Genomic DNA, 23,652 nt, shown 5'->3' with positions numbered 1-23,652 from the left:
TACATAAATCGTGGGCAAATCCGCAACTTATCCTCCCGGGCCAGACTATCTCTATAAATTATACTATTGTGCAACATTAAGGAAGTAGGAGTCCTACACCAATAATGGAATATTATTATTACACCATAACTTTTTCTTTAATTGTAATCTTAGCTACTCTAGTAATCAAGTCAAAGCTTGGCAAAACCAAACTCCCTCCAGGACCAAAACCATGGCCTATAATAGGAAACATTCACATGCTCGGCGACAAGCCTCATCGCACTATCGCCGAGCTTGTGAAAAAGTACGGGCCTATAATGTCTCTCAAGTTAGGAACCGTGACTACCATAGTCATATCATCCCCGGAAATAGCCAAGGAAATGTTCCTCAAACACGACTTAGCCTTGTCTAGCAGGATGTTTCCGGATGCTTCAAGAGTGGCAAACCATGATAAGCATTCCATGGTTTGGCTCTCTGTCGGTCCGAAATGGCGGACCTTTAGGAAAATCCTCATGGTCCAATTGTTCACTAACCAACGACTCGATGCTAGTCAAGGTTTACGACAAAAAAAGGTTAATGATTTGGTTGAACATGCACGAGTGTGTTGTGAAAAAGGGTTGTCTATTGATATAGGCAAGGCCGGGTTTACGACCTCGTTAAACTTGTTGTCCAACACCTTATTCTCTATGGATATGGCGAGCCATGACTCTTTAAATTCACAGGATTTTAAGGATCTTGCTTGTCGTATAATGGAAGAAACTGCGGCACCAAATGTTTCGGATTTTTTCCCGGTACTTCGGCACCTGGATTTACAAGGCATAAGGAAAAGAATCAGGGGTCATTTCGAAAAAATGCTTGGGATATTTGAGAAGATAATTGATCAAAGGGTGAAAGATAAGAGTGATGATGCACAGCATGATGTGCTAGACAGTCTTCTTCAGCTTATCAATGATAATGAGTTGAGCCTTGATGATGTCAAACATTTGTTATTGGTATGAATTACTAATTACTCTTTTCGTCTTTGTCATTTATTTATCTATTTTATTTATAAGTGTTACATTTATTTGTTTAGCTTTTGGAACAACACAAATTCTCATTTAAGACGGGTAGTATCCGTCTTAAATTTAAAATGGGTCAAATACATACCAAATCATATGATAATTGCCTAGCAAATGCCAAAAGTTTTATCTTTGTTACCACCATGTGGTAGTATTTAAACCGTTTTAAGATTTAAGTCGAATACTCTTTTTCAAGCAAGTATTACAGAACAACAAAAACTAAGAACATGATAGGGTGATTTTCGGCACACAAATCTTCAATCTTCCACTTGCATATTTGAAGGTCACAAAAACATAACAAAAATAGAAATAAATAATTAAGGTATAACACACCTTAAAACGAAAATAAATAACTTTCCACCATGAAGAAGGTTTTATATTTACTGGATTATTTAATTTAATCATCTCTAATTCTCTATAATCTACTTCGTATTGAAAATTTAATTGAGTCGGTCGAGTTCCCAAAAATTGATTACTTCGTATTATCAAATGAATAAAAAATGTATAATGTATTGTCTATTGATTACGAATCTGTGTTATCCAGATGCAATAAAAATGTTTGGTGGTTGTTCAATGTAGTAAATTTTGAGAGATAACGCGGTGCATAATATCTTCAGTAAAAAGAGTCAAAACAGTCAAACTCACATGCCTTCTCAAAGTCAAAACACATGAGTTATTATGTGAATTGAAAAAAAAAAAAGGTTGTTTGATTATCCTTATCATATGAAATAAAATTATCTTGGAATTTCGATCACTTTTTTATAATGGAGGAGGAAGTTGTACAACTAAGTCCCCTTAAGTAATTTCACAAATTCTGACGGGTATTATCCGCTATAAATTTATGACGGATCAAATAAATTTCACTTGAGTAGATAAAGACCACCATTTATGATTCTCTAGACTCTCTTATTTTTGTCTTATCTACCCATACGAGTAATATTTAACCCGTCAAGCCGTCACAAGTTATATCCGTTACAAGCGAGACTTATTGAAATAATTTGGAATACCTACATAAATTCCATTTTCTTACATTCAATCAAAAAAGTGTTTTTTCTCATCATATTTATTAAAAGAACAAACACAAAACTAATGTGTCAGTCTGTGCTTAAAAATATATATTGTTTTTATTTATTTCTAACTTAGTGGCCCACAGCCACTGTCTACCACATTCTTTGGTAATTTTTTTTTTTACAGAAATCAATCTTTTATATACAAAATACAAGCTGAACAAATAAACAATAGTCAGATATGTGAATGGTCACAATGGTGTGAATTTATTCATTAATTAACCTAAATAAATTACTCCTTAGTTATTAATTATCTATATTATTGACTTAATTATGATACAAAAATTAACAATATCAACAACTAAAAATAAAATAAATAAATTTAATACTCGTATATTAACGAAAAAACAGAAATAGAGTATAATGTCGTTATTAAATTTGACAAAAAATTAATTATTCAGTACATTGCTTATAATAAATCATAATCTCAAACATCAGTTGAAAAAAGAAATGATAACTTCAAGAAATTTACAAATACATATATGGTTTTAATTATTTTCCATGACATTAATTATTAATAAATTTTATAATTAAACAAATTAAATAGTAAATCGACAATTAACTAAATGTATATAGTTCATAGTTCATGATATTTTGATGACGGGTTATTTAATTTCTTTTCATTTAAAAAAATACACTTTAAGAAGATTAAAATTAAAAATTGACTAAAAATTAACTAGAGAAAAGATTGGTTCCAAACTACAAATAAGAAAATAAAAATAATATTTTAAAAATAAATCATACCAACACTTAAAACAATCAATCAACCTTGGACACAACTATAATTTTTTCTGCATGTGCTTGGAGTTGATGTACAAAGAAATTTTGTAAAATTAAAAAAAAATGAACTTGATGTACAAAGACTCTTTGTAAAACAAAAATAAAATAAAAGTGCTGTACGTGATTAGCAAAGATGAGATTTGCATTATAAAATCTCATCAATTTTCTATTAAAGATGTTTGTAATTTTAACAATAAAGTTTACTTTAAAACTTAAAGTTTAGAATGTTGTGGTTGGGTGTATGTGAGGCTAATATCAAGAACAAAGAGTTTTAGTTTTTTTTTTTTTTGACAATAATAAACTTTATGTATATCAAACAAAGAAAGCGTTGATTACAGTGAAAAGTCAGCCAGTATCCAGACTGACTGACCAAAGTGCATACATACGTAAGAAACATCGAATTGTCGACAACGAGTGTCGCAGTTCGATTGGTACTGGCTTTGTGGAAGCCAGAACGGAAGATAATTTCTTCGATGCTATCCGGAAGGAAACGGATGGAAGTGAGGCAGAGTGGGCTCTATACATGGTTATCAGTAGCCCTTTTGTTGAGGCTGCAAATAGCGAGGAAGCCCGAACAAGGGAAAGAGCCGGAGTACAACAGGTCGAGTCTGAAGAGGAGACAATGTATTGATCACGAGAAAAAGACCTGCAAACCAAAATTAAGTAAGTAACGGAAAAATCAGGCAGAGCATAATGCAAAGTCGAAAACGCAAAATTATTATGAGGCTTCGAGTAGGATGGCCAAAAAACAGGCAACTGAGAATGAGAGGCAAAAAGATAATCAGATAGATGTAAAATCTAACTCGGATTGACGCTGCAGTTGTCAAAGACCACGGAATTTCGGACCATCCAAATGGCTTTAAAAATACAAAGAAAACGAAGTAAGCACCGGTCTGCACTATCTGTAAACCTGTGAAAATAGCTAATAAGATCAGCAATCCAACGTTGTAAACAAATAGTAGGATTAGCTACGGAATTTAAACCAAGAGACGACGAAAGCCAAACATGTCTAGCAACAGTACAAGTCCTAAAAAGATGATCTAAAGACTCAGTCTGTGAGTGACAAAAAACACAAGTACTAACCTGGATGCCTCGAACAGACAGATTCTCTAACGAAGGAAGAATATTATGTATAATACGCCAAACAAGAAGAGGTAACTTAGTAGAGCTGTGAACACCCCAAAGAACTTTCCATGGAAAGGCAGAGTAGAAAGACGGCGAACAGGAAAAAGATGACTGTGACATCAAGTAATCATAACCAGATCGAACCGTATAAACTCCATCCTCCGTATATTTCCAGTATAGGAAATCATCAATATCAATATGAGGAGGTTCCATAGCTATAATAACTTTAGCACAAGAAGGGGTAAAAAAACGAAAAATAGCAGAATGATCCCAAACACCTGAATTAGAAAGCAAATCAGAAAGAACAAAAGAGGAAGTATTGGAAGATGGGCGCATAGAAGGAGTGCTCCCATTAACCCACCGGCTTGTAAAAAGATCAACAGAGGAACCATTACCGAGCTTCCAGGATAAACCAGGAGAGAAAACACTAGCAGCACGGCAAATGCCGGACCAAACAAAGGAAGGACGAGAGACCTTTGATTTTGCAGCAGGAATAGGTAAATCCTTTCTGTATTTTGGAATCATATACTTTGCTAAAATACCAGATGGTTGATGATGTAGGCGCCAGAAATTCTTCATAAGGGAAGCTTGACTTAGCAAAGCGATGATTTTAAACCAAGGCCTCCATGTTCTCGAGGGAGTTGTAAAGAGTCCCTAGAGAGCCGATGAATCGAGCGGTGGCGAACATCTTTACGCCACCAAAAAGTCGTAATCAAAGAGTCAATCTTCTTACAAACCCGGTCGGAAAAGGAATAGAAGCCGGCAAAAAACGGATTGAACCCAAAAGAATAGAGTTGATGATGATAAGCTTGCATGGCTGACTAAGGTGGAGAGAAGACCAAGCAATAACCCGAGATGTCATCTTATCAACCAGTGGTTGAAATACCAAAGACTTCTTGGATGGAAGATCAACCAAGGACACCCAAATAATTACCAAAGCAAATCGAGGTCTTCATTTTAAGAATAGACGCCATATAGGACTTGAAATCAGGTGGCGCATTTGGGTGAATTTAATAAACGACTTATCAAGATTTATCATCGACCGCAGGCAAGCTCAAAGCATCGAAACAAATCCGGAGAGACTCAAAGGAAGCGGAGTAGCTTTCTGACAAATAAATGCATCAAAGATAAAAAAGATGTGTAATAGGAGGAGCATAGCGAGAAATCTTAAGGCGAGTTAAGGTACCGTCTTCTCATGGTGCGCAGTGACAAGATAGAATTTCCATACACATGATGAACAAATATGGTGAAAGCGGATCCCCTTGTCGCAGACCACAAGAAGGTCTAAAAGGTGAAGAGGGCTCACCATTTATCAAGATATTGTATGTGACCGTTGAAATACATTCCCAGATAATATTTTGCCAGAAGATAGGGAAGCCGAATTTCTTCAAAATCGCCATGAGAAAAGGCCAGGAAACACGGTCGAATGCTTTATGCATATCAAGCTTTAGAGCCGCATAAGAAACAGTTCCTTTTGTTGTTTTATTAAGATAATGCATTATCTCATGAGTAATAAGACATCCATCTGACATAAGCCGGGAGGGAACAAAAGCTTGCTAAGTTTCCGAAACAATCGATGAAATAACAAGTTTGATCCGATTGGCAAGGCACTTGGAAGCCAGCCGATAAATAACATTGCAGAGACTGATAGGACGGAATTGAGAAATCAATTCCGGCTTGTCAACCTTAGGAATAAGTATGATATGGGTATTATTCCATTCCTTCAACATAACCCCTGAATTAAGGAAGCGAAGCAAAGCCATCGTAACTAAATGACCAATCTGGGGCCAAAAAGTCTGGTAAAACTTCGGGGTTATACCATCAGGGCCTGGTGATTTGGAGCCATCCATCCCATTAAGAGCACGGAGAATATCATGTTCAGTGAAAGGAGCAGATAACAAAGAACAGTCAGCCGAGCTTAGTATCGGAAGATCAAGAGAGTCCATCAGAGGGTCAATAAATCCTAGTGGCGAGCCAGGATCACTAGGAGGGGTAGAGCACAGCAGGTCATGAAAGAAAGAAGTAATCTCCAACAAAATCTGATCTGGAGTAAACAACCATTCGCCCGAACGAGAAAGTAGTCCAATTGTCCATCTTTGGACAAGTCATTTTTGTAGTTAATATATTTTGTAAAATCAAGAACACAAATTGTTGAATGAGACGGTCTTATATTATAAGACCAGCCCATTTAACAAGCCCAAAATAACAAATTAAAAAAAAAAAAAACCAACGGAATGCAAGTTGTAAGTTGCTGCAACTAGGGATGGCAATGGGTAGGGTCCGCCTAGACCCGGACCCGACCCGAGATTTTTCCTTTGGACCCGTACCCGGACCAGACCCGCAAGGGTCTAAAATTTGAGGACCCATACCCGGACCCTATGGGTAAGGGTAGGGTCTGGGTCTACCCGCGGGTCCGTGTTTCAGCCACTTTAGTAACAAGATTAACAACAATGAGGTCTATAATATTAAAAAAAAAATTCATACTACTTTAACATTATGAGTTTATTAATCTGCCGTTAATAGTGGTTGTCGGTTGCCGGCTATTAGAGAAGTGGTTGTCAGTCGCGTATCAGTGCTGTGGTGGTGGTTTTCTTGTGTCAGTGGTGGAGTGGTGGTATTGTCAGAAAAGTTTGGTTGGGTTTTATCACTTTATGGGATGAGGGAAGAGAAAGAGACTTTAGTTGGATTTCTACAGTCTGCCAGTATGAATTCAGAAAAGTTGTAATTTTGATTTTTTTTCTTTAATAAAGGGTCTAAGGGTCGGGTATGGGTCTCATAACTTAGACCCGGACCCGGACCCGAAATATTTTCTTAAGACCCATACCCGACCTATACCCATTGGGTCTGAAAAAATGAGACCCATACCCGACCCGTTAGGGTTCGACCCTCAGGGTCTGGGTCGGGTCCCCGACCCACTGCCATCCTTAGCTGCAACTGTACAATAACTCTTGACAAAACCCCATCCGCCTCTCCTATCTATGATCTCCTCCTTGCCGACTTCCATCCTTAACCACCAATGATCAGACCTTCGCCCGCGCGTTTCCCACCATAAATATTCATCTGAGACCCATAATTTTAATTTAAATACTAAGTTGTCAAGCTAAAAATGTTGGTTATCAAACTAAAAACCACATTTTCCAAAAATAAAGTAGAACTTTAAATATAAAGAACTTAAAAATTGAAGTTTTCATTATAATATTTCAATTTTTCAAGGTAAAACCATGGGTTGTAAAGGTTAAACTTGTTAAATTATAGTAAGATTTATGTGCGATTTTGAAATAATTTAAAACATAATTTCCAACTTAAAGTTTATGGTTCTTAACATAAACCATGGATTTTAACTTGAAAACAAAATAGAGTTTTCAATATAAAAACACAAGTATTCAAGTTAAAACAACAAGTTAAAGTAGTATTGAAATTAAGATTCGAAATTTTAAGATCAATTCAAATCAGGTGGTTGGCGTTGGCGGCAGCAGCTATCAACATTCTTTATTTCCGTTTTAATCGTTCGGTTGTGTGGAAGTAGAGAAATGCAACCGCAACAATGGTGAGTTGGGAACGAAAATGAGAATCGCGAATGAAGTTGATGGGGATGTAGATTGTAAAGGAGGCAGATTAGGTGGCGATGGTGGGGATGTGGGCTGCAGAGGTGGCGCGAAGTCGGCATTGATAAGTGGTGGATTGGAGTCGTGACTTGTGGTTGAGGAGGTGGTTTGCAATGGAAATATTTTGGTTGGTTTTTACAATTTCGTTTTTTATATCATCTATTCTTATTGGGCTCCTTTCTCCTATTGGGCCCGTCCTATGCTATAGGACGGTCCTATAGGAGAGTTACTGAATCAAGAATTTTGGTGTTTTTTTTTTTTTTTATGAATTTTAGGTATTTTTGACAATTTTTACATTTTTATTTTTTGCCTTCAAAATTAAGAGATATTACGACATTACATTAAATTATACTCCCCATGTAGTAAATTTAAACAAGATAAGAACTTTTTTAATGGAGTTTGGGCATATATTATAGAGTATCATGCTAACTGATAGGGAAAATGCAGATCATGTTCAAGGGTCACGGGTTAAAATATGGGTTTAAATACATCATTTTTAAGGATCACGGGTCAAAATACGGATTATTGTTAAGAGTGACGGGTTAAAATACGGGTCAAAAAATCATTATTTTAACCATGTCACGAAACTCATAACTTCTACTCCCTCCATTTTCCTATTTTCACCTCATTTGCTTTATTGCGGTCTCCAAGACGTCACTTTGACCGTATTTTTCGATGTCTATATGTGGGTTTTTTTTTCTTGAATTTTTTTTCGTGAAAGATGTCTTGATACTAATTGTAAATGTTTTAGTTTTATAAATAAATAGTTTTTATTCTCCGACTTATTGACGGTCAAAATTCAGAAACTTTGACCTCCAAAAAACAAATGGGATGAAAATAGGAAAATGGAAGGAGTATTATAAAGGAAAGGTTACTACTTATCCATTCCTAAGAGAATCAATTATTGGATTTTCGGTGCCCGGAGGAGAAAAGATTCTTGCATCTATTCATGAGATCCTCGAGTTGTTAAATGAGTATATATTGTCTCTTATTTCCTATCTATTCATGAGATCCTCGAGTTGGTTAATGAGTATATATTGTCTCTTATTTCCATAAGCAATAAAATTTTCTTAAGCTTGACTTCGATTAGCAAAGATGAGATTAATATTGCGATATGTGATTTATATTCCACATGATTGCTCGACACAATTAAGTATGTTAATTTTGTTTGTATATATGACGGTGATTTTTTTTTTTTTCAAATCACATTATTTTTATGCACAACTAAAATCCCCTATCTATAAAAGTCAAAGCATTTAGATGCTTTTTATTGGCTGTTTGATTTTAGGGCAAAAGGGCTCTAAAAGTATTTCTCCCATTTAATTACTCTCTCTCCTCCAATTTCATTTGCTTTCTATTTTACAAACTTTAGATTTCAAAATATTCATATTCATATGTTAAATTTATGATAAAAAGTTTATTTATATAAAACTTTATGCTAAACAAGAAAAAATTCATATGCTTCAACGACTACAAATTAATAAATTTCAAACTAATAATAACAAATAAAATATAGACAAGCAAGTTCATATCATCATTCACCAAATCTAACATATAGACTAAGATTAGATTATAATATCTTGATGAAAAAAACCAAAAAAAGATCCATTAAAATTAATTATCGGAAAAAAAAAAAATTATGAACAATTATTTTACATAAGGAAAAAAATCAACCCCATATATGGTCGGAGTTTTTTGGGTAGTTAGAGGGACAGAGTTTATATTATATAGTCCGATTTTTTGGGGTAGTTAGAGGATCGACCCAATAATAATTTCGGTTAATTACGATGGTTAGGAACTTAGAATTTAAACCTTAAGTATAATTTTCAGATCAATATATATTTTTATCGCCTATTATCCGTTTTAAGTTTAAAACGGGTCAATATCAACCCTTTGGGTATATAGGACAAATATTTTTACTTTCCCCATGCATACTGCTTTTGTTTTGTCTTATTCATCCTACACATATATATTTGACCCGTCTTAAATAATAATTTGTTTATTTTTATAATGTCGAGCTAATGCGTTATTTTTACTTACGTCTAAGTTAAGCGTATAAATTCTATTTACTTTTTACATTGGTATAATAATTGTAATACTAAAATCATATTTTTATTAAATATATTCGCTTTCTTATTGATTTTTTCAATTAAATAAAATTAAACCCGTACATTTTTTGGACGGGCGTAAAACTAATTCATAATTAAATTCAAAATTTCAATTATAACTGATACAAAAATAAGTCATTTTTTTACACTTTTGTTAATAACATAACATATTTAAATCAACATACCCGTGCAATTTGCACGGGTTTAAAACTAGTTCACACCAAATGAAAAATCATGTGAAATAAAATTATCTAGGCATTTTAATTCTTAACTAGTTCGGGTGCCCGTGAAACTCACGGGTTGTCTCCGGTTGTTGGTATTTGTAATTGTGGGGTTGCATTCAGTAGTGTATTTTTTCTTTTTTTTTTTGTTGTAGCGGGTTGTTTTTGAGTAAGTTGTGTCATGCCGTCAAGTTTGTCTAGCATAGAAGTGAACCAAGACATTAATAAGAAGAAACTAAATAAAATTTTGGAGTATTGTATTCAAACATGAAGAACAATTCAGTAATATTATAAGGGAGTAGAATCACGTGAACAACAATTTTGTCAATAATTCTTATCAGAGGTCACGTCTACTAATATATTTTGTTAATAGTGCTAAAATGTATTAAAAGCTCCGTTTTGATTTGTCCCCTTTGTTGTAGTTGGTGGTTTTTGGTGTGTTTTTTTTTTTGCGTCCTCATTGCGTTTTATGGTGATGTCTCCTGTGCTTTTGTGCGCTTGTTGGCGATACTTCCCTCCATCTTGATGTCTTTTTCACCTCTTCTAGGCCTGCAATTTTCAGTTTTTTTTGTTACATCTTTATTTCCGAATGTGTTTGTGAACTTATTATTCAGTCAATAAGCTTTACATACTTTTCCGTATTTTTTCGCTTTTCCTTCTTGTCCGGAGTTTGGGATGAAAATCCTGCTTTCGTAGGTGTCCGTGGGGGTCCCTCCTGCTCTAGGGTTGCCTGCGTTTTTTGTGACATGTAAATATTCCGTCTTTTAAATTCTATATTTCTGGCATTGTGCGTGTTTTTCTGTTGTACCTTTTCTTTGCCTTTATTCATCATGGTTTTGCTCTCTTCGTCTTCCTCTGATGTTATTGTTTTTTGTCCTTTGAGTTCTCGTTCTTCTGCGCAATAATAGATCTTCTAAGGTTTCTGTTATGTGTGGTTTGAGATGGGTGGGGTTTGGCAATTTCTGAAGTAATGCCACAGAATGATTGGTGGGTAGGTTGGGTGAGGATGCTCGGTTGTGGTTGAGCTTTGCTTTTGAAGGTTTTTCTTTTCTTCCGCTTTTCTGCCAATATTCGCTTCCTGACGAATCTATTTATTTTGGCCCAAAACCTGTTTGCCGCGTTATTCTGGAACGCGTGAATTGCTTCTCCCAGGTTTTCCATGTCATAAAAGGCGCCGACTGCAATGCATTGGTTAAGTAAAGAGATTACAAAGTTAGTGTTCGGTAGGTTACTGTAAGGCGGCCTTGTTTGTGGCGCCTTTGGTCCATTTGGTGATAACATGCTTAGCATAAGCAGTGTAACTAATAATGTTCTACGCCACTAATAATGTTCTCCGTTTGCACAATAAAAGATTAAGAAGAATTATTTTAAATAATCAACTACGGTTACAGGAAATAAATATGCAGTAATATGTTTGGGGACAAACTTAACTAATCCAATACAAGATCAGAGCATTTTTTTTTTTTTTTTTTACACAATAACTCCTATGAACTACAATGACAACAATTTTACACAATATGTCAACATAATCAAGTATTTGACCTAATAAACATCAGCATTCACCAGAATCGTATTTCTAACACAATGCGGAAGCCACAAAGAGCTCTCAATTTCCCCTGCCATGACCGATTTTTTCACAATATCTCAACTCGAGTCAAATAGGTGACCTTAAAGTCTGCATAAATTAACCAAAGCGCACTCAAAATTCATGCGAGAAAAGCAATGAAAAAGCGCACATTTGACCCACTAAATTAAAGTCTAATTAAGGATTTCACAAATGTAGAACATAGTCATGATTGATTAGCTTAATCACAGCCAAAAATAATGCCTCATATATTACGGGTGCCGAAAAAGAAGTTTGTTTCTGACTCTTGGCAATCATGGTGAAAATATACTATAGTAGTCGCAATGAGAAGGTCAATATCTAACTATTCAGTATCGTAAAGAAATGAATGATTAGTTGAATATGCATATCAACAAAGAGCAAACATACAGGTTGTTTAAAATTTGAGTTTTTATAAGCCGTTTCATGTATGATGGCATACGGAGTACCAATTGACATACACGGAACACGGAATGATGGAAGAATAAGGTAGTTGTCATACCAAACAATGCAATAGTAAGCCAAACTTTGTGCTCCTACCGATGCAATGCTTGACTCGTTCGGGTGTCGTATTTGTTACCAGTTTGAGCAGTTGTCCCAGGTGCGTTTCTCGAAGCAATCAGGCGGGTCGAAATCGGTGTAGTATTCCACTTAAGTTGCGCCATCAATAATAAAGTATTAGTTATAATGGAGGTGTAATAATGTGTAATAATGGCGCAATTAATTGGCATAGATTAATTCGGGTTTTGCCGTTTCTTTGTTGTCGAGGCATACAAAGAGGGCAATTGGTGGTGTAGCAGATATAGATGAGGCAACAATAATGGTGAATATGGGCAATCAGATTGAGTTATTAAACAATACTTTTGAGTTATTGATTTGGGGTTTCCGTTTTCGAGTGGAGGTATACAGATAGGTTGAAGATGAAGGGTTTTTTGTTTTTTTTTTGTTTTTTGTTTTTTAATCTATAGAATAGATAAGGTGAAGGAGTTAGGCTGTTGCGTAGGATGGATGTGGACAGGTGGCATTGTATGTATGAGCTGATGTGTCGTGTAAATAGGGGCTCAAGAAGCCTTTTTATATTATTATATAGAAGTGACCCAAAAGACACCTAAATATACTACCATTAAATGCCTTATGAAAAGGGTGTTTCGCCTTCATTAAATAAGGAGTTTTTCCTTTTTAAAAGGAGCTTTTTCATAAGCTACTTTCAAAAAATTGTGAACATTTGGCTAAAAAAAAAATTTAATTTTCATTATTTTAATATGTTTGGCCAAAAATTTGAATAAAATTTATATTGAACACATTTGAAAATATTATGTACTATATATCTCTCAAATATTATACCCATCCATTAGACAAAAAATCATAACAAAACTTTGACAAGTGATAGACTCTTGTGTGAAAATAAGAAGTGCAAGTAGAAGCACCAATTTGCTCCCTCTATTCCAATTATTTATTTGTCTTTTTTATTCTTCGTGAACAGTATTTTAATCAACGATAAAATGATTGAAACGGAGAGGGTTGTTATTAGTTTTTGATATTTTAAATGTATTAGCCTAACTTCTATTTTTTTAGTTATAAAACTACTTATAAAGTTGGTTAAATAGCCTCGAATCTTATCTTTATTAATTCAGAAGACAATGTTGGTTGAATGCAGGATGCGCCACGTCATTTGTACAACCTTTTTTTTTTTGGAAATTCAGGTTATGGTGGGACCCGTTGGTGTGCAAAGTATTAATTTCTTCAAATCGTCCACCAATACAAACATGGGACAATTTCCGTCTTAGCAAAAATACTATGAAATAATTTTACATTCGGAATAAATGAAATTAATTGCATATAAGCGGAATGAATTACAAATCGGAATAAATGAAATTAATTACTAATAATCGGAATGAATTACATAATTAAAAAAAATACATAATAATAAAATTACATAATTACGAGAAGAAATTACATTTAATTACGGAAATGAATTACATATAATGCGAATAAATTACATAATTTGCATAATTTTTAAAAACTAGATAGTACGATAAATTTAAAAAAAAAATCATGACGGAGTATTTACTTACAGTAAAAAAACTCGGCAACTTTTCTATCAGCCGCGCACACCGAAAATGGTCGGTGACAATGATATGCGTACTTCTACTACGACTACTAATGTAGCCTATCATGAAATTTTTCAATTTTTAGAATAATTTGCATATGCTAAAGTTGATTATTAAATTATATTTCTTTTTTCGGGGTGTAATGTTTTTATGTATGCAAACTTTATTTACAATAGTATATTACGTTATTTCCTCTTAAACCATTGCATGTGAACACGTATTTGAAACAGGTGTAAATATTAATTATATAGATCGCTGATTTAGACCAACTAGATAATTACAATAGAAATGCAAAAAAAAAAAAAAATCATCCTTAACCATTAATACCGGCCCAAATACATACCCGTGCAATTTTGCACGGGTTTAAAACTAGTAACTCTTTTATATGAGTATACATATCATAATATTCAGTCTTACATTTTAGGAGATATTGAAAAAGGAAATGAATGTCTCAAAAAGTCGGAAAATCATACGCCCTCCAAGTTCCTATTATCTTTCCCTTTCTTTTGGGCACAAAAAATAAGAAATGGGAAGAAAGAATGGAAAGAATTAATATAATAGTGTAAGTTGTAAAGTTTCTAGGAAAGAGAAAATAATAATGAATGAATAATGAATAAAGTAGTGGAAGTTGTTGGTTTTTTAGAACATCTCCATTTCATAAAATTGCAAGCTAGTAGCTCAACCATTGTAGTTACTTGCTTAAATGGACCCACAAGTGGAATTTAACCAATAGGAAAATAGTGATCCCATTAATGGAGTTTTAATTTTTTGTTGGAAATTTGGAAATTGAATAAATTAATAGAGGAGTGTATTAAGTGGGTTCAATCAAGCTAGTAATAAGTTAGCTAAACCATTGGAGTAAATTGTAGCTTGAAATTATTGTAACTTAAGAAAATGATGTAGCAAAGGTAAGTTAGTGACAATTAGCACCATTGAAGATGCTCTTATGAGAGAGAAAATAATAAAGAATAAATAATTTTTTTTTAAAAAGAGGGAAGATAATCAAACTAGTGTGGAAAAGAAAAGAGTGATAATAGGAAATTGGAGGGCATAGAAAACCAAAAGTTCCTCGCAAGTTGTAGGTTCTCTTTTGTATTTTTCAGTATTTTTTGAGGGTTCAGATTTTATTTTGGAGCCATATAATGGTCCACTGTTTTAAAAAGGTGGAGAAAAAAAAATAATATTATATTTTTTATTTTTATATTAAATTAAATGGAAGAAAATGAAGAAAAAAAATATGAAAAAGTATAGAGATAATCCCTTCGAGTAAAATATTTACGTCCTTGACAAGGAAAAACAAAAAAAGTTCATCTTCAATCGTACAGTATGTTGCAACAATCCAAAAGTCCAAATCGACGTCCATTGGTATAGTAGGGACTAGCCGTATAGGATACTCCCTATAGAACTCATTAATTTTTTCGTTTCCACTTTTTAACATGGAGTATAGCAATTGAATAAAGCTTCCTCCATTCAACTCCACTCTACCACTTTACTTTTTTATGTTTGTGAACGCGTATTTTACGCGATAAATATCGTTAGCTACGTATTTGCAAAAATTATAAAAGTTAGATATTTTTAATGTACATGTAAAGACGAATCAAACAAGATCACACATGAATATATTTTTACTTATGTATTGAGAGAAAATCGAAACTGAATGTTCACTTGTGAAAAGTATAGAAAATGAAAATTGTTAGAGTGGAGTTGAATGGAGGAAGTAAAAACTAGTACGTTACGTTCGATTGTTCCTAATTAATTGTGGTGCATCACTTGTGATTTTTGTGTTCTGGTGTGTATCAGGATTTATTTATTGCCGGGACAGATACAACCTCAAATGTGTTAGAATGGGCAATGACAGAGTTATTATGTAACCCAGAAAAAATGGTGAAAGCTCAAACTGAATTAGACCAAGTAGTTGGCAAAAATAGTGGAACAATACAAGAATCTGATATCTCAAAATTACCATATATTCAAGCAGTAGTAAAAGAAACAATGAGATTACACACACCAGGTCCATTCCTAATACCCCACAAAGCCGATAAGGATGTCGAACTATGTGGCTATATGGTGCCAAAGAATGCCCAAATATGGGTCAACACATGGTCAATCGGCCGTGATCCAAATGTGTGGCCGGATGCTCTATTATTTTCGCCCGAAAGATTTTTAGGAAGTGAAGTTGATACGAAAGGAAGAGATTTTGAACTAATACCATTTGGATCAGGCAGAAGGATTTGCCCTGGGATGCCTTTGGCATATAGGATGGTTCATCTAATGTTGGCCACTCTTCTTTATTCATTTGATTGGAAACATGCTAATGGCCTAAATCCTGAAGATATAGATGTTGAGGAAAAGTTTGGATTGACATTACAAAAGACTCAGCCACTTCTAGCTATACCTCTCACTAGATGATCTTATGACTATTGATTAGTTAAGCAAGTTATCATTTTGGTCTCTCTACACACATTTTTTTCTTATATAAGAGCATTATATGCATACGATAAACATATTTCATGCTCTTGTATCTTGTCTCGAAATGAGCTCCAGACTCCCAAATAAAACCCTTGTATATGTACAAGTCTAAGCACCCAAGTTGATATTGGTTTATGAGTTTAGATTTCGGAACAATTATTCTATCAATATTTCATGTAACGGAAGATCTTCAGGCAAAGGAAAATATTAATTGAAAATTTTGAAGTTTGCCACTCTCTAATAAGAATATGACCAAAATAGTGTTAAGATTGTTTCATTAATTTTAAAGAGACATTTCACTCTTAGAGTTCGCATTCTTTGTTCAATTTACTTGTTCAGCCTCGTTATAAATCATAAAAAACAAATTAGTTTGCCATAACTTTTTTTTTGCTAAAATGTAAGTTTTTGATTAATGATCAAAATCCGCAATACAAACAACTCCAAGTTCACAATTTAGTGCTAATATTACATCAATTGCACTCTAGACAACCAAAGCTTATCTTTGTTGTTGATAAACTTTGGACATACAACTCTAAGCCTAGTTTGGACTGTACGCCAAGCATGAGCAGCTACTAGCTCAGGTCTTAACACCCTAGCAAATAGTCTGGCTTCATTTCGTTGATTCCATATCAGGTACCAAGCCGCCAACAGAATGGCAGTAGTAACCTGCTTTCGCAGCTTGTTCCATCTCCTCTGTCTGATTTGTTGTAGCTGATTATTAGCATCCAGACTAGAACCAATCTTCACAGCAAGGACACTATAAACTTCCTGACTGTATATTTATTCTTGAAACAGATGAGCATGACTTTCAAAAGCAAGAGCACATATACAGCACCTATCATCAGATGAAACCTGAAATTGGAACAGTTTCTCCTTCAGCATTAAAGCGTGGATAGCAATTAGCCAGGCAATGAAGCAATGCTTAGGAGGGGAAATAGATTCCAAACAGATCTATGGAAGTCGACAACTAGCCTCTTCACTCTCAGCCACGAATAGCAAGCCTTCACAGAGTAGTCCCCAACACCAATACTCCAACTCCCATCAATAAACCCTTCCTTGATAATATCTCTAACATGACAAACTTTCCTCCAATGCCAACTGGTATCAGAGGAGGGAGAATATGACTGCCAGGACCGCCCCTTTAAATAAACGTGATGCACCCACTGGACCCATAGCTTATCAGGCTTCAATGACAGCCACCAGACCAGTTTGCCAATTGTAGGAGTATTCCATATTGAGCTCACTCTGAGGCCAAGCCCCTTTCCTTCTGAGGTACACAAACTTTATGCCAGGTAAGCAAAGGAGTTTTATTATGCTCTGTACTTCTTTCCCACAAATAGTTCCTGCAAATGGCATCAACTCTGTTCATGACTGTGGACATGGCCCACCTGCAAGCCCACTTCGATCTGTGGACATACAACGGTCTTTTTGAAAGCCACGCTCGGCGGCGTAAAGATGCTTTCGACCGGATCGTTTTAGATCGGTCGGTTTCGTCTCGGTTAGGGTCTCGAAACGATTAGAGATGTTCGGAGTCGCCAACAAGAATTTGTGGGATGCCTGGAACCCGTTCGAATTCCACTTTATACCTCGGTCAAATCGAAGCACAAAGCAGCGTTTGACATAGGTACTAAAGATAAGGAAATCGTCCCTCTTTAGCATCCTATCTCTTGAATGACTCTAAACGCCCGGATAAGGTCGTCCACTATCCAAAGTTTCGAGTAATAGGTGAAGGTACGTATTGGGAAGCCCTTTAATCGGACACCAATCCCCGCGCGTTAGCGCCTCTCGATCGATCTTGGTTGGTTGAATGCAAAAGTTGATAAAACGGTTTAAATGCATGAATGCGCATTCAATAATTTAAACCTAACATGTGAGAGCTTTCTAAGTCGGTTGATTTAATCCAAGTATCAAGTATAAGATGTCGAGTTTGATTAATGGTTGATTTGCATGCAAGACGGAAATTAAACATCCATTTACCGTATTAGGTTTAGGGTGCATAACATGATCCATTTGTCTTAGTAAGGCATTTTGCAAATATGGTTTTGGATAATCAAATAGTCATCTGATCCGTCCTATATCTGGGCCAACCGGAGTCGGGATCGTCCTAGACTAATCTTTGGAAGGAACAGGACCACATGCAGGACGGCCATATGAGGCGCGAGCCAGCCGGCGATACAAGGGGCCTCCCTCTGGTTTTGAAAATTAGAAATGGGGAGCCTGTTTAAGCGCGGGTTAGCCCACGGTTTATGTACCGTGTTCTGACCTTTTTGAAAACGTTATAAAACGTGTTGAAAATGGGTATTTGAACCCGGTATGATTTGAAGGGGTCGTTTAGACCGCATTTGTTGATTTGAAGAACTCGACTCGATAATCATCATTATTTTGATAATATTCGGTGTCGGGTTCGATTTGACAAACTTGACATGAATAGTTTTGAAAATGATTATGGACTAATTGTTTTAAGTCCATTTGAATGTAATTAGTCGATACTCATCATCGTACCCGGGTTAAAATCCGGCATGGTATGTAGAACCAAGGATGACTTTGTGTTGGTGACTAATATGTTTGTTTGAAAATGTAAAGAAATGAAATAAAAGGCTTTAAAATACCTTTTAAATGTCATTAACCAAATATTATCACCGAAACACGGATTTAACCGTCATGGTATGAGGAACCAAGGGTGAAAAATGCTTTATGGTTAAAACATGTGAAATAAAATGACAATGGTTCATAAATACTTGAAATGGTGAAAACCGATTACAAATATGAAAAATGGATTAAGGGAAATGACGAGAACAAATACGGTTGATCTCTGGTCTGAATACCCCATTTAGGCGCGGGTTAGTTGGCGACCTAAGGGGCTTCTGCCTCAGACCAAAAATCAGTTTTGGCTCGTTTATTCCATGTTTTGGTTCATGTTATGCATGTTTTAGCATGTTATAGTCATGAAACAAATGAAAACATAATAAAAGAGGATTTTTACACCCTCATACTTACATGCTTGGTTATGGCGAGTGACCGACGTAAGTGTAACAACTCGTTTGATCGGAAAAAAACTCGGTTTAAAACCGTTTTGGTAAGTAAAAAGAGTGTTTTAAGTTTAGTGATAGTGTAGTGGTCGAAGTGGTCGGTTAAGTGATTTAATGCACGGTGACGGTACCAAACAATGTGTAAGGCTCGTGTTTACGATCGGTAGGTCGTAAATACGCGTCGGATTGTGACTTAAGAAGTCGAGTCGGGAATTTTAAGGGAGAAAAGAGGGGGCGGACACTCGCGTAAGTCTCAAATGGGTGGCATTTGAGGGGTATTTATAGGAGAATGAGTGGTTGTGTGAGTTTTGAGTGACGTGGCCACTTGGGCTGCTCAAAGAGGCGCGAGCCACGTCGTGGTTCTTCGAGTTGTGTTGTCACTTTCACAACAAACGCAATCATGATTTGTTCTATCCTAGGTTTTGTAGTCACATGTTTGGTACTTGACCAACATGAATCCGGGAAAACTTAAGGTAGAAGGTTTGGAAAGTTTTGTTTTTGGTGGTTGACTCGGTTTGACTCGTTGTTGGAGTCGGGATTTGAATTTTTGAGTCGGTTTTTGGTCCGGTGTCGATTTTGACTCTAGTTAGTGTCATTGTGACCCCGTCGTCGTGCATTAAACACTCCAGGTATTTTTGAAATGTTTTGAAATGTTTTATTTTCGAAATCGTTTTAAGTTTTCCGACGTAAAGTTGTACACAAACTGTCGATCAAACGCCGCGATTCCAAGACATGTTGTAGTCCAATAATCATCGGGTGTTTGTTGGAGTCTCAGCAGATACTGGGTATCTACAATGACACCCTTAGGCAAAACAAACAAAGAAGCCCAGTAGATATACATGGTAGACAGTACAGCTCTAACAAGGGCAAGCCTCCCTGCAAAAGAGAGCTTCTTAGCTCCAAGACACCTGATCCTCTCAACTATCTTATCAATAAGCACCCCACAATCACTCTTTCTTAGTCTGCCTCATGTAATAGGGACACCTAAGTATTTAAAAGGCAAGGAGCCTTCTTTTATACCAGAGACAGATAAGATATCCTTTTTTAACCCAACTGGAACACCATTGAAATACGCACAGGACTTTTGTGGGTTTATTTTGAGTCCAGAAGCCCTGGAAAAGGATTCATATGCCCTCATCAAGACCATAATAGACTGTGCATCCCCTTTACAGAACATCAATAATTCATCTACAAACATCAAGTGTGTTAGTTTCATAGGTTTGCATAGAGGATGGAAGTGAAATTTCAGTTTCTCTGTGGCACAATCAAGTATTCTTGTTAGGTATTCCATACACAGAGTGAAGAGTAGTGGAGACATTGGATTCCCTTGCCTCAGACCTCTTTTCCCTTGAAATAAACCAAAGTTATCCCTATTGAGACTAAGTAAATAAGTAGCACTACTCACACATTCAATGATAAGTTTTCCAAAGTGAGCTGGGAAGTGAAATGCATCCAAGAGCTCTTCTAAAAACTTCCAGCTAACAGAATCATAGGCTTTCATTAGGTCCATCTTAAACATACAACGAGCAGAGCAAGCCTGTCTATTGTAGAGCCTCACCAAGTCTTAACAGACCATTATATTCTCTAGTATACTTCTCCCCTTGAGGAAACCTCCCTGGTTCTTACTTACCAACTCAGGCAAGACTAGATGCAAGCCATAAGTATGAATGTGACATTAGTAGCCACGTCCCGTGCAATGTTTGCTAAGTGGTTTTTCAAGTAATGGCTGCAGTTTCTATTCTTGAAATTTGCATTGATTGATCCCTTACTTAACTGCTTCACATGATTCGGATTCTAATCTCATATCTATGTTGTATTTCCTTGAAATGCGTGCTTTGGTGTAGATTACCGTATTCTCGTGTTTCATATTATTTAATTGTCTCACATGAATAGTTTAATCGTTATCATGCTAAGGTTGATCTATCTTGTTCCATCTCATTTAATTTCCGTGTTTAAATATAAACTTGATATCCTTATCTTTTGTAAGTATCCTATATGACTTACCTGTTTTAGCTCTTTGTTATGTTCGTTTCGACATTTTGTGGCTGAGAGAACCTTGAGTTACTCCCCACTGACTGTGGCGTTCATGTTTACATGAATGACAGGTGGTGAAGATGCTTACGTGGGGAAGACGTGTGGGCTAGCGAGAACTAAACCCTTGGACCTTAGTTGCTAGTTTAGAAACCCCTTATATGTTTATTCGTGGGATATCTTTTCCCCGTTTTCTAGACTTGGGTTGTAATAACCTAAATTTGTCTATTGTTGTTTTTGTTTCATTTCTTTAGTGGCACCCGCGTCCTATTCTTTAACTAGTAATTTTAAAAGTTTTAAAAATATCACAAATTTCCGCTTTAATTTAGTAGTTATATTTTCCGCTTTATCGCAGGGTGTCACAGTTGGTATCAGAGCCTATGTTGCTCCCGACGGACACACGTGTACCCCAATTTAAATTTGAACTTTTGAATAATGAATGAGAGATGGGTAGAAATAAGGACCTAAGTTGGTAGTCTCTTTGTGTATGCTTCGTGGTAGGTTCTAACATGTTTGTTGATTGTCAATTATTTGTGTGCCCTTGGTTCAACAACCGTGAGCTTACCCGCGTTGCGATCAAGACTTGGTACCTATTGCTGAAGATTGAAGATTTGTTCAAGTTTCGGAGAATGCTTCTACTCCCTCTTCATCGTTCTTGTGTTCCTTGCCTTATTCTTTACTTCTTAATGTGTACTTCTTCTTCTTCTTCTTCTAAACACTCTTTTCTTTTTCCTTGGAAGTTACTCTTGTACCTTCCAACTTGTCCTTTCTTCCTTACTAATCCTCCCTTAACGCCTTTTTTATGGTTCTCTTTCTTTTGTGAAATGTTAGTTTTGGTTGGATAATTTGGCTTGGTGGAGTTTATTTGTGGTTGACCCATAACCCTGGTTATGAGAGGTTGCGATGTTAGAAAGGCTTAGATAGTGTGTGTAGATACCTCATTTTTGCACCTCCTGCAAACCACCCGGTGATGATTGGGCCGCATGTTTGGTACGCGGAACGATTTGTGACAGTTCGTAAGTTTATCAAGTGATCGCTCAAACATTTGTGTCTACCTCTTAATTGTCATCTACGTGCCGATACGGTCGTTTTGGAAGTAATTAGAGTACATTTGGAGTTCGGGTCAAAAAACCGTCTTCATTTTCTAAAACCGAGCCAGGATGTTCTGGAATGTTCCGGATATTTCTATTCCATATTTTGCAATCTTTTAATCTTTGGTAAAGATTTCCCGTAATATTCACACAAAATATTAAGGAAAATATGATTAATTCGTTATTCCATAACCAAAACACGGAAATCTTTCTTCCGCAGGAGGAAACCACTTGGGAAAGGACGCAGCAAGTGTTGCGCCTCTTCCAAGAGACGTAGTGCCTACTGCGCCTCTTCCCAAGTCCTTTTTTGCGTATTTTTCGTATCTTTTCATATCTTTTCGAGATTCACTTCCAAAGTTTCTCCGAAAAAACCCTACGTCCTCCGTGTGATTAGTATAAATAGAGACCTTCGGTCTCACATATTTCTCACGCGAGTGTCCGCCCTTCTCTTCTCCCTTTGCATTCTAGACCACGTTCCTACTTTTTGGCGTCTACGTGCTTGAACTTTCGACCACGTAAGCTCGGATCTTTCTAAGTACTAGCCTCGTTTGCATGACCGACCAATTTGACCAACTCCACATCAATCAACCTTAATCAATCTGTTTAATTCCTCTTAGAGGGCACTTTCGTCGTACATTCGAGTCGAGCATCACTAAACGTTAACTTAGTTCATCTCGTTTCGTCAAACATGTAAGTCTGAGGGTGTAAATCCTTCTTTTATTTATTGTTGTTTTATTTTTTGTACCATTATTGTAAGATTTATGTCGAAAGTATTCTTAAAACCGATTTGTAAAACCTTATTTCAAACCCTTTTTACGGATTATCAGAAGACAACCGTCGAGAAAGGACGCGACAACTGCTGCGCCTCTTCGAAGGGACGCAGTACGTGCTGCGCCTCTTCGTGAGGCTGCCGCAGTTCCTGCTTCCTTTCTTCTTCCTTCGTCTTTTGTTCGTCCTATTGTTTTTCGCTTTGTTTCCAATTGTTCATATTTCTTTAACATGATAATTTGAGTATGATAATTCTAACATGTAAATAATTCATTGTTGATTAATTCGTCATTAAATCCCGACTTAAATCCCTTATAATTCATATTTGCGGGTTTTCGTCATTAAAGTCAATCCGGTTTTTGGAGATTCGATTCATTAATATTGAGTCTCTGGAATTCGATCTTTGACATATTCTCATCTGTTATTTATCATATCCATCATTAATTCGTCATTAATAGTTTGTTTAACCTAATTAATTTGTCATTAATAATCTTATTAATCTTGTAGATAATTTGTTCTAATTAGTTTTTTTATTCGTGTTTTATTGTTCTTATGACCCCTTTCATATGTTAATAATCTATTAATCACTTTCATCCGAGTCAATTAT

General features: G+C 35.8%; 1 protein-coding gene and 1 long non-coding RNA gene across 2 annotated transcripts; one reads left to right on the top strand and one right to left on the bottom strand.

Annotated features, from left to right (window-relative positions):
• The first annotated feature begins 30 nt into the window (after positions 1-30).
• Positions 31-16,355, top strand: LOC141596827 (cytochrome P450 76AD1-like). The gene is made up of 2 exons (XM_074417079.1): positions 31-971; positions 15,458-16,355. The coding sequence occupies exons 1-2, from the start codon at positions 105-107 to the stop codon at positions 16,064-16,066; spliced, it is 1,476 nt and encodes a 491-aa protein (XP_074273180.1). The 5' UTR covers positions 31-104; the 3' UTR covers positions 16,067-16,355.
• LOC141596830 (uncharacterized) lies at positions 7,856-11,089 on the bottom strand. Its single transcript, XR_012522608.1, has 2 exons — positions 10,576-11,089; positions 7,856-10,492 (listed from the first exon to the last, which is right to left on the bottom strand). It is a non-coding gene; the product is annotated as an uncharacterized LOC141596830 (long non-coding RNA).
• Positions 16,356-23,652: the final 7,297 nt, after the last annotated feature.

Source organism: Silene latifolia, chromosome 8 (assembly GCF_048544455.1).
Source record: "Silene latifolia isolate original U9 population chromosome 8, ASM4854445v1, whole genome shotgun sequence".
NCBI classification, from domain to species: domain Eukaryota; kingdom Viridiplantae; phylum Streptophyta; class Magnoliopsida; order Caryophyllales; family Caryophyllaceae; genus Silene; species Silene latifolia.
Note: the sequence above shows the minus strand (reverse complement) of the source record. Positions and strands in the feature narration are given on the sequence as shown.

Excerpts from the sequence above, each read along its gene's own strand:
- LOC141596827 (XM_074417079.1), top strand. The coding sequence starts at position 105 with ATGGAATATTATTATTACACCATAACTTTTTCTTTAATTGTAATCTTA. Across the intron at positions 972-15,457 it reads ATGTCAAACATTTGTTATTG|GATTTATTTATTGCCGGGAC; the intron begins GTATGAATTACT and ends GGTGTGTATCAG.